The sequence below is a fragment of the Myxocyprinus asiaticus genome, chromosome 15 (genome assembly GCF_019703515.2).
Source record: "Myxocyprinus asiaticus isolate MX2 ecotype Aquarium Trade chromosome 15, UBuf_Myxa_2, whole genome shotgun sequence".
Classification (NCBI taxonomy): domain Eukaryota; kingdom Metazoa; phylum Chordata; class Actinopteri; order Cypriniformes; family Catostomidae; genus Myxocyprinus; species Myxocyprinus asiaticus.
In genome coordinates this window covers 44327742-44340375 of record NC_059358.1, presented here as the reverse complement: position 1 = coordinate 44340375, position 12634 = coordinate 44327742, and the positions used below count along the sequence as shown (strand labels likewise).

Sequence of the window (12634 nt, the reverse complement as noted above, 5' to 3'; positions counted from 1 at the left end):
AAGGGCCTTAGCTTTAGCGTCTCTCTCTTTAAGTTCCATACTGGCTGTTATTAACAGTGTCCTTATGTGAAACAGTTCTCTTTCCAAATCCTGTCTGGTGTCTCCAGCTGCTATCGGTGTCCAGCAGCTGTCAGAGCCTCCTGAAGACTGGTGATCTCCTTCTATTGCTCCATTCTGTCAGGGTCCTTGCATCTGTCCTGTGCTTTCTCTTGCTGAGTGGGGGTTGGATCACTGTGGAACTCTGTGAATTGCAGCTTTAGTTCATTTACCTCCTGTCTGAGGCCAGTGAGAGCATGGGCCAAGGAGAAGATGATTCTGGTCAGCACTTTGCGGCTCAGGCTGGGTGTCGGGCGTCCGCTTGTGTTGCCATCTCGCTGTTTCTTTCTCTGCCGTTGCAGGTCGTTCGCTGCTTTGGGCTGAAAGATGTCCATCACACTGCTCTGTCGGCTCTCCAGGGGGTCCTGGTGGGTGGCAGGGCTGGATGTCTGAGGCATGCTGGCACACTTGTGGGAACACGAGAGAGAAATGGCAAAGGCAAATGCAAGTTCATACAGAGGTGGTAAGCTATCTGTGTGGGGGGAACGGCTATGTGGGCCGTGTAAGGTGTGAATAGCTGATGTGGGGCAGCAAGTAAGGCAGGGTGCTAAGATTTTATGTTGGTGAACACAAATAAAAGGTTTGAGTATTTTTTTTGACAGGCTGTAAGCGGGGGTCAGCTAATGTCTGGGGCTACATATGTCATCAAACTATTACTCAAAATACTGATGGTTCTCACAGGTTTGGTCACTATGAGGGTAACAAATAAAACAAAGCTGAAATAAAACAATAAGATGAAATCAGAAAGAGAAAGGAAGAAAGGATGGTTTTCCCTATTTAGTTCAAGCTAGGAGATATGGCTAAGCAGGTGTCACTGGTTCGAGTGATGCTGCAGTAGACTCATAAATCCTAGGGGGACTGTTAGCTAAGCTGGCAGGGACACATCAAACACCTCAAGGTCAATAAACAGAAACAATAGGAAGTGTTTCTAGTTCTCTACGGGGCCTAGAGTGCATTGAATGGTAACCGTACTCCATGTACTAGGCCTGGCGCTAAGGAGTGAGGAGGGGTAGAGAAGAGACAGGAATTAGGCTACTAATAAGCTTTATAGCTCATTATGGAAACATCGGTTGCTAGAACTACTGTAATCCTATGCCGAGAGGGAAGATGGTGATGTTAAAATAACTAAAATAAGGTAAAAGTAAAAGTAGAATGTCCTTATAGCTCTAGAAAAATAAAAGGAAAGATGAATAAACAAATTGATTTAATTAAATTTCTAATTTAATTAAATTCAACTTAGCTGAATAGGGATATTCAGGCTAACACAAAAGTAAATAAATGAAACAAAATAAAATAGAGGAATAAAATAAAAATAAAAATAACACAAATAAACCCAAAGTATATGGGGAAGGACCGATCTAATTGAGACAGAGAAGCATATGAGAGCTCAAACAGAGGGTGAAACCAAGAGTGAGGAGGGCAGAGAGAGGAGTGGTTTAACACATTATACTCACACCGCATCTAAGTGTTAGTCAGATGCTAACAGCTAACGGTTGATGTAAAGGGCTCTAACTTGTATGCATGTAGGGCTGCTAAAGAGCTAGCTTTTGGCTACATGCGGTTTGTTTGTTTACACGAAGGTCTGTGACGTGCTGCGCTGTTATCAGATTGAACCAGAAAAGCCTGCTCACACCTTCCGGGGTCATGCATTGCTAAGAGACCACTGCACGCCCACAGCACCACAAATGGAGCAGCATTTGAGTCGCTGTAAACTTGCATGGGAAAATCAAGCACAGTCAGTCATGACGTCACATGCAACTCTTTCACAAATCAAAAGAGCACATTCAGTTCACAGACAATGGCGAATTACTAGTTAGCTAGGCTAGAATTACACCATTAGTTCGACACAATTGTTTCACATGAGCGGATCAATATGAATACAATGATATGTAACACATTCTGAGAAATGAGGAGCGTCCCTCAAATCACCATTAACAATACTGTAGTGAGATTTCTTCGTCACTCAGTTTAATTCATGCCGCTAATCTGAGATTTATTAACAACTGAAATTAGGATTTCTTCGCTAATATCAGGTTAATTTCTTATCGTACGATTTAAACATGCATTATAGCATTGAAAAATGTTCTACCGTACATAGGAAGGCGCATTCAAGCTATAGTTTTATCTGATTTTATCAGAAACGGGTATGCATGTATAAGATGTTAATAAAACTTATGGGACAAACACACAAGACTGATTTCTGGGTCACTTGCAAACAGTGTTTAAAATGATGTCCACATTCTCTACCATAATATGTAGCAAATTAGCACAAAAGGGAAATATGAATAATTAATCATAATCATATATCTGGGCTCACCCATTTTATAAAAACAAATACATTTGCATAAGTAAGAGGTAGTTACACAAAAGCCAAGTTTAAGATAAATTGTTAATATTAGCTCATGGACAATGTCAGTATCATCCCTGATAATCCTTTCAGGACTTTGTCTTTGCTTGTCAGGTCGTAACAACAATGATTCAGCTTGGAAAAGTGCTCAGGACTGTGAAATTTATTAAAGGGTCCTACATTGGCCAAGTCAAAGTTAGTACAGTGAGACAATGAGCCAGCGCTGGTATGTAACCTTCCAGCTGATCCACCGGAGCAAAGATTAATTACTGTAACAGGGAGAAATGACATGCTAACACTGGCATGACTGGATGATTAATGGGGTCATCAATTATTACTAAATCAAGTATAATAATGCCTGTTGCATCATTTAGTGCCTTCCCCCACCCTGACCTTTAGCTCTGGAGTGGGAATTGTGGCCACTTTCAGAAAAAAAGGAGGAAACGTAAGTGTGTGTCCTACAGTTCATAACACAGCAGTACTTATGACATTAATTTATTCTTCAGCTCAGTATTTGATTAAAGCTGAAGTGTAGCCTAATTTGTGCCACTAGCTTCACTAAAATAATTTGTAGGCTAGTGGCACACGTTGAAAATAAAAATGAAAAGACACAAAGGTCATGCTTAAACGAAAAATCAACTCAAAGATAATGCAAAAATGAAAATGGATGCAAACTAATGCTAAAATGTTTGGTGACGATTCATTTAATAACTCATTTAATGATTATTTATTTTATTTATTTTTTACAATTTCATTATGTATTTAAATATTTAAATATTTATTTCATGATTTAATTTTGGGTAATTTGGCCCTCAATATAAAATGTCCCCCACACTGTGTTAAGATAACTTGAATGTACTGATTATGTAGTTTATTGAATAAATTAAATCACTCCGGAAAATGAAGTGTTCTTTTATCATGGCCCATAAAATTTAATTTAGTTCAAATTTCTGAAGGTGGCATTGCAAACACTGATTACTAATATCATGCAACTTTTCTGAAAGTACCCTACATTGAAACTATAGATTTTTTTTTTTTCTTGCACCAGTACTATATGAATTTATTTTAATTTCATTACATTTTAATTCCAAATTTTAATTAATTCTGCATCATGTTGCTACCTCAATTCAAATTCAGGAGCTGAATTATAATTTAAAAGCCATTCTCAATACTTCAGTTCTGAATGGCATATGACCCTATTATTTAGCTATGATTTCCTTTTCAAGAGGGGATGACGATCCCTAAAATATGAGTTGGGTTTTCAGTTTCTTCCACGTTCCTGCTTATCCTTTGGTTTGGGGTTTGGTGACCTACAAAGATGGATGCGGAGGCCTGACTTATTTTGATATACCTACAAGAGCAACATGCGTTAAATAGATGTGCTAGGGCAAAGGCATTTAGTAATTCAGTTATGAAACGATGATTTATGTGAACATGTAGGGTGACAGTTAAAATGTATCTCCCTATGATTTAATGGCACTTATCGGGTGAAAACAACCCTATCCTAAAGTGTTTGCTTGTCGTCTTCTTTAAATCTATCCGGCGGCCTCATTGGAGTCACGCGAAATACATGTCACAGCAGCAATAACACACTAAAGAACAATACCGACGTAATGAAAATTCTGTAAGAGCTAATAAAAAACATTTATGAAAATAAATTGAGCTGATAAATAACTTTGACAAGGGCAATTAATAACAGCCTCTCTCTTGCCTAGGTGCTCACAACAAGGACTCGTGAACAACGAAGTTCTTGTCTGTAAATGTAGACAGAATGCATGTTTCCTGCAGCCTATTTTGGCACAAGGATGGCAAGGAAACCTGAAAAGCCATTCGAAGTTCATGGAAATAACTTCGAAAATCTCATTTCATTTAAAAATGTCCGTCTGCACTCAAGTCTTAAACTGTTTTCATGAGGGGCTCAAACACAGAGTCCATAATTCCTCCTTCAGAGATATGGTTTTAAGTTTACTCGCATGAAAACAGTCTATCTAGCCCAGCCTCATGTGGCAGCCTGTGACGTCAGGTGCCGCAGCTTGTTTCTTAGTTTGCTTTTCATTCCTGATTAGCTTATCTATGTATACAGCAGCAAAAAGGGCACTCAGCCGCAAAATGAGTGCTCCTAAAAATACACACTGCACCTTTGATCCCATGTAAGCCATCTGATCAGTCTCAAGTATACTACACACCCAAATCTATCACATTGAGCCCGAGGCTCAAGACTTTGACAAGAAACTAAAACACTTTAGAGAGTATTTATAGAAAAGCAATCATTAAAAATGGCATGAGATCATGACCAGGTAAAGCTGTGAGCTGTTTAGTCTTGATAGCTATCATAAGTGTGCTTGTTTATCATATTTGACATTTTCACAAGCAACTGCCAAGCCAATTTGTCCTGTCACCTCTTGGTGTGTAACCTGCCATTAATAAATGAAGATCTAAAGTCATTATTCCTGTTCAACAAACACATGACCTTAAATAAAAATTGGCTCTGGTTTGTCATGTACAATATGCAAACATTCTAAAAAAGAAGATACATTTAAATGAGAAGCAAAATTATGTTAGATAATAAGACTAGTAAAGAACATAGTATCTTAAATTAAGCTTATTTTTCATAACCCATTGGGAAATTCTCTTGTTTTAAGCATAAATGTAACACAATTTAGTGAGGTACATTCTTAAAACAAGGAAAAACAATTTGCCAGTGGTTAAGAAAAATTAACCCCACTAGGGAACAAAAAATATAGAAATAAATAAACAGAGATCAGAGATCAGAGATTTCATTTATATTTTATAATTAGTTTTTTTTATTTATTTTTTTATAATTTTGGTCATAGTTTAGCTTTTAAAAATTAAAAAATCCATGTATTCCATCAATAAATATGATGTCTTGATATTGCATATACACTGCCATTCAAAATTTTGGGGTCACTTACTCATTCTTTATTTTTATTTTTGTTATTTTTTTTTATCTTATTTTAACATTTTAGAATAACAGTGAAGTCATCAAAACTATGGAATAACAGAAATGGAATTATGGGAATTATGTTGTGACTAAAATAAATAAAAAATATGTTATATTTTCTGCATCTTCAAAGTAGCCACTCTATGCTTAGAATTTGCATTTTCTCAACCATCTTCTTGAGGTATCACACTGGGATGCTTTTAAAACAGTATTAAAGGAGTTCTCATCTATGCTGGGCACTTATTAGCTGCTTTTCTTTATTATTCGGTCCAAGTCATCAATTTCAAAAAACTTTTAATTTTTTAATTTTTATTTTATTTTTATTGTTTTATAAAATTTTAGTTTTGTAATGAAATAAATTAATATGTTGGCACAATTATATTTTTGTCTATAAAACTAATTTCAAACATTTAAGCATATGCCTTCAGATCAAACGATTTTTAAGATCATGAGAAACATTTCAGTCAAATGACCCCAAACTTTTGAACGGCAATGTATATGTACTGCAAATATACACTGTTTGGAATACTGTACAGATTTTGCTCTTATGGAAAGAAATTGATACTTTTATTCACCAAAGTGGCATTCAACTGATCACAATGTATAGTCAGGACATTAATAATGTGAAAAATTACAAAAAAAAAAAATAAATGTTCAGAACTTCTTAAACTACTTCAAAGAGATCTCATCAAAAAATCCTCCACGTGCAGCAATGACAGCTTTGCAGATCCTTGGCATTCTAGCTGTCCAGCTTACAGCCTAGCTGATCCCACAAAAGCTCAATGAGTTAAGATCCATAACACTCTTTTCCGATTATCTGTTGTCCAATGTCTGTGTTTCTTTGCCCACTCTAACCTTTTCTTTTTGTTTTTCTGTTGTAAAAGTGGCTTTTTCTTTGCAATTCTTCCCATAAGGCCTGCACCCCTGAGTCTTCTCTTTACTGTTGTACATGAAACTGGTGTTGAGCGGGTAGAATTCAATGAAGCTGTCAGCTGAGGACATGTGAGACATCTGTTTCTCAAACTAGAGACTCTGATGTATTGATGAAACGATTGACTGACGAGTTTCTAGAGAAAGCTGTTTCTTTTTTCTTTTTTTGCCATTTTTGACCTAATATTGACCTTAAGACATGCCAGTATATTGCATACTGTGGCAACCCAAAAACAAACACAAAGACAATGTTAAGCTTCATTTAACAAACCAAATAGCTTTCAACTGTGTTTGATATAATGGCAAGTGATTTTCTAGTACCAAATTAGCAATTTAGCATGATTACTCAAGGATAAGGTGTTGAAGTGATGGCTGCTGGAAATGGGGCCTGTCTAAATTTGATCAAAAATTACTTTTTTCAAATAGTGATGGTGCTGTTTTTTTTTACATCAGTAATGTCCTGACTATACTTTGTGATCAGTTGAATGCCACTTTGGTGAATTAAAGTACCAATTTCCTTCCGAAACAGCAAAATCTGTACATTATTCCAAACTTTTGGCTGCCAGTATAAATATATGTGTGTGTGTATATATATATATATATATATATATATATATATATATATATATATATATATATATATATATGTATATATATATATATATATATATATATATATATACATATATATATATATATATATATATACATATATATACACACACAACAGTTAGTTCTGGTCCTCGAATCTGATTGGAAGAGAAACGTTCTATAAGTATTGATGGTGTCACACCATCAGCACTCCAACGCTTCACTGTTTGAATCACTCCGCTTGTGTTTGTGCCATTATAAACTAAAGTGTAAGAGCAGTGCAGATGTGTTAAGAGCTATCTGTCTCTTTACATTTCATTTTGTGACATTACATATTTTAGCCAGCAGGTGGAGGCAAAAGACTATTTTCGTGTGTAATATGAGCCAGTTTGTGATGTGAAGTGAGTCAGCATCAGTCAGTGTTTTCATTCATCAGCACTACATGATTGCTTGTATTACTACTACACTACTAAAGCTAGGAAATAGCTTTAAACGGCTTTAAAATAACAACTTCAGCATTAAGGCTCATCACAGCTGAGAGACACAACAGACTGATTAATTACACAAACTCAAGGCGCTTAGCTCTTACCGGAGTTTCCACATTGGAGAGGAAATACTGTTCAAAATGGTGGAGGACATTTCGACTTCTATAGTGAAAGACACTTGCACACTGGCTAAAGTGAAATAGGTAGGAATACCCCCGCTTGGACGGCTATTTTTCCACTGAGATAATAGGATGAATTTGACCAAAATGACATTATCTTCAGAAAGCTGACTAACACACTACAGCATCTCTGCTCTCTCTCTCTCTCTCTCTCTCTCTCTCTCTCTCTCTCTCTCTCTCTCACACACACACACACACACACACACACACACACACACACACACACACACATCCTTGTTTCTCCAATAACTGTGATACTAGTTCTAAAGTGACATTTTTGAATTACTAACGAAGGCTTGGACGCATCATTTGGTTTGAACTAACAATGGCAGGTTATGATTCGTCGCATAAAAAAGTTGTTCCAGGCACAAATGCATTTTTTATGACCGTACTTAGTTTTTCCTAATTTTTTAACATTTACTTGTTCATTGAACTGTTGTATATAAGCAATATCACACTCGCAATCATGTTGTATGGACCTAAATCAGCACTGCTGTGATTACCTATGGCCATGTCGCACTCTTGCTCATGTGATATTGCTTATATATATACAGTAAACCTTATCTTGTTATAGGTTTACAGGTCACATGCATAATTTGTACTATTTACAAGTACTTTTTTACAAATAGCATCAGTTCTATTAAAGTGTTTTGGTTGAGTGCATATGAACGAAAGTTTAGTCAAATGGTTTCTTTACTGCATCTGTGCTGTGTAAAATTAGACCAAACTTCTATGCTCAAAACACAGTGAAAGAATCTCGATGATTCTTCGCCACTATATTACTCAATCACTGGTGAGTGAAATCTGAACATTTACCAGCCAGTGGCTAATCACAGACATTAATAGTCACATAGTGCAAATTTTGGGTGCACATGCGAGTGATTTACTTTTATTGTAGAGGGTGGCACATAGAATAAAAGATCGAACATTGGATTTAAGAATCAATATCAAGATCGTTGAAATCAAGATTGTGATTCATCAGAAAATAAATATTTTTACCCAGACCTACAGACTATACTGAATGATGTATGCAGTGTAAAACCCCAAACCAATACACACACACCATCACCATCTCTTTTTTCCCCTCAAGGTGACTGCAATCGGGCCGGATCTGGCCAAAGCAAAAGGAAGATTAAGTGCCGCTGCAGTAAGTCACCTCTCCCACCCTTCCAGCACCTCATCATTGACTCCCACCATATGACTTCCTCCACTAAATGCCACTTAAGCTATTACATCTCCAGTGCCCAGGGCTGCTGGTGACCTCAGAGGGTGAGGAAAGTGAAAGGGCGATGGGATGAGAAGCCAGCGCAGCAGCGCCCGTCCCTGTGACAGAGTTTACACCTCCAATCTGACAGCACTTAGACTTGAGAGAATGGGCTAGGGGTACATTGAGGGGAAGCAGTTTTCAGAATTGTCTAGTTCTGCTGACTCGGTAGAGGCAATTAAACGTGTATTCGCTGTGACAGCATTTGCCGCTGTGTCTTCATGGCATGTCAGTGCAATCCAGGTGTGTTCTGTCACCTTTGCAGCTAGCGATTTTTGGAGAGTTGAAGGTGTATTAAAGTAACTGTATTGCGTTCAGTTAATTACGTTATTGTGTCATCTACGTTTTTTTTTTTTTCTTTCTTTCTCTTAAATGCTGTAAAGGAGGCTAGCTGAAATTTTATGCCTGTATTCTGTCGATTTGAAATTCTATTTATTGATTGGTTGGTCTATAACTCATATATTTTTGTAAAGAGCCAATTCATATGATTTGTTACAATTTTGTAATTTAATCTGAATGAATAGTTCTGACATGAGTCTATGTTTAAAACAATGACAGTGTGAACATGAGAGTGGGGACCAAATGTCCATTGTGAATAGAAAAACATGATGAAGTGTTCCTTTCAACATATGGAAATAAAATCTAAAAGCAAGTAATAAGTCACTCTCTTCTCTCAGATGAGTGTGGTCTTCAAAATTGTAACAATCACAGCATCATACTAATGCATTGCTCTCGCAACTGTTTTACATGTTGCGCTCATATGTTCATGATAAAAATATTGAAAGAGTTTCACAGTGGATTGGTTGATAACTGGCTGAAAGTTTGTGCAATGGAGTGAACACAGCGAAGGAATGAAAAACCTGGACTGGAGTTGAAGTGTAGCATTTACAGAACACTCAGAATGCTCTCACATACTCCGGACATCACAAAACCAGCAAAAGTGGTTAATTACATTGATAGGCATTTGTAGAAATGCATGTACTGGTAAACTGAAATCAGTAGAAACAGCATTAGTAGTTCTTGTCATTTTTATTTAACCCCTATGATGCTGCACAACTGTAAATACTCACATGTTCCATGAGCTCTCTTATCATGCCATTCCACTGGCCTTTGTCATCCTGAAAACCATATTTCCCATCTGGCACCAGATGGATCTCGTACGAAAATCCAAGAATGCTGGCCAACTCTTTAAGCAGGTCAATACAGAAGCCTTCAAAGCGGTCATTGCCGATGAGTGCCTTGTCAGACTTCTTGAGCATGACATATGGCTCCTCCTGTACAAATACAAAATGTCAAATGAGAAGCAGCTTCAAATGAGCTAAGTTTTTTTCTTTCACTCTACACAGTGTACGTACACCTAATTGGGTAAAAGCAATCCCTACTCACAACTGATTGAGTGGGTAAACTGAAGGAAGTTTCATAGACAGCACAGACTTGCTGATTATAGCATTACAGTCTGATACATAAAGCTCTTTGACGTTAATGGTGAAGCTAAATGTATTTTTCACATTCATTCATCATAAGGAATTGCAATTTTTTAAGAGGTTTGGCATAGCAACATTGGCTTAACCAAAGGTGTGAGTTTGGGGCAGAGCTATCTGTTTGTTCAAACAATGCAAGAGTGGGTGAGTTATTGAATGCAGTTTTAAGTTTAGTGTGAAGGATTTTTATGAACTTTTAAAAATGCTGTCATGCATTTCAAGTAATTTATCTGTATTTGATTTCATAATTTGCTTTGTTACTTTAAGAAACTTTAATGATATGCATTATTTAAGCAGCCCAATAGAGTTGTCCTAGAGATGTCCCTTACAAGTCCAACCAGTCCCCTACTGTTCCATTATACCAACCCACCTTGCTTTCTGAAAACCAACACATTCAGCCAACACTGTCAGACAAACACACATGTTGTCACTGGGAAAGTCTCTGAAAAACCTTGCCACTGTGTCCTACAGGTCATTATGTTATCCTGCCTCCTGCATTCCCTCTCTAATAAGAACGCAGTCCTGAGCACATAAAAGAGCCCCAAGATGTTTCTGGAATTGGCTTGTGCAGTGGATGCATTGGCAGTAGGTAGTAAGATGTTTGCCAGGAATCCGGAGAAAGAGAGAGAGAGAGAGAGAGAGAGAACACAACCACAGCCCTGGATACATTAGTCCGGAGGTCCTCTCAAATACATAGGCACATTCCTGCTGTGCTAAGCCCCAGTGATAAGCCATTACTACCCAAAGACTCTATCAGTAAAGACATGATTGGAGATGCGATGCATATAGAACAACTTCTATGAACCATGCATCCGTATATATACATCCCAAAAATCTTTCTCTGATGTAAGTCTTGATGGGAAGGGAGTTTCTGCCCTCATTCATTTGGGGATTGCTATCCCATTGGCCTACCTAGTGGTCATCTCCAGCACTTATTAAGCATACCTCTAAAACAATGGCCATTATTGGTGTCCACAGGGATACAGTATTTACTAGATATTGGCTATAACAGTGGCTGGTATGGTGGCCCAGTGGTTAGCACTGTTGCCTAACAGCAAGAATGTCCTGGGATCGAGTACCTTCCGACCCTGGGCTTTTCTCTGAGGAGTTTGCATGTTCTCCCCTGTGTTGGTGTGGGTTTCCTCTGGGTGTTCCTGTTTTCCCCACAGTAAAAACAAAACCAAAAAAAAAACCTCTAAATTGGCCATAGAGGTGTGAATTTATTTGTCTGTTTATGTTTGCCCCATGATGGACTGACCAGAACCTAGGCTTCAGAACCCCCAGCGAGCCTACATAAGATAAACAGGTATAGAAAATATATGGATGGCTGTAACACTTCACAATACAGTGGACTTGGGAGGTTGCTTGTGAATGTAGGAATTGTATTGGAGCTGCCAATTTTGTTGTTGGTTCAGTACTCTAATGTTGCAACTCTGCACTGCTTGTAAACAATAGTGTAAATGGGTCAGATGGAAAACAGAAACCATGAGAAAAATACTTTCTAACACACCAGTAGCCCTGGCATCATAGGAGGCTAACAATGTCTTCCCTTTTCACTGACTTGAGAAAAAACAAAAAACAAAAACAAAAAAACAGAGGGAGTCTGACTGTTTGCACCACTGATGGGTTCAAGTACTGAAGTTGGAGGGTAATCTTTATGAAGCTGTTGAGTAATTTGTGATAATCCCTGAACTGTAAAAATAAACTGATATCCCAAGCAAGGGTTAGCCCTAACCCTTAAAGTTCTCTGAGAAACATACTCTTAGTTCCTACAAGAACTCTAAAGAAATTTAAACGTTTTATTCAGAAGCCCCATCATAGGGAAAAGGCTTTGAGGCACTTGAAATATACTTTGTGGTTTCTTGAGTACATACATAGGATATGTGAAGCTCCTTTAAAGGGTTTCTGAAGGATCTGCAGAGGGTTCCGCTAGTGTGGCAGCTGAGGTTTCCCAAATGGTGCATTAAGAATCATTTTATTTTTACAGTGTATTATGTGGCTTTGTGGAAAGGGAAGGAAATCATGCCCTCTGCTCTAAGATGAGTTCATGGAGTTACCAAACTCATCATGTTGGCAGGACACCTTGGAGAAAGGGAGTCATGAAGACCACTTCCACTTGTCTGCGATGGATGCAGAGGTCTGTAACTTCTGATAAAGATGTGAAGTGTTTTATCACACTGCTTAAACAATCACCCAGCCCTACCATACCTCTACATATGATTGAAGTGCTCCTCAAGTCCACTGTAATAGACCTAATAGACATTATCCTTTTAATTGCTTTCAATACCATTCAATATTT

The 12634-nt window shown here is 37.6% G+C and overlaps 1 protein-coding gene across 1 annotated transcript in view; it reads right to left on the bottom strand.

Annotated features, from left to right (window-relative positions):
* The window catches only part of LOC127452519 (glutamate receptor ionotropic, kainate 3-like), a 221813-nt gene that overhangs the window by 60181 nt on the left and 148998 nt on the right, over nt 1-12634 (bottom strand). Inside the window, exon 10 of the mRNA XM_051718017.1 lies at nt 9925-10128. Coding sequence (XP_051573977.1) covers nt 9925-10128 — 204 coding nt within the window. The remainder of the gene's footprint in view (nt 1-9924; nt 10129-12634) is intronic.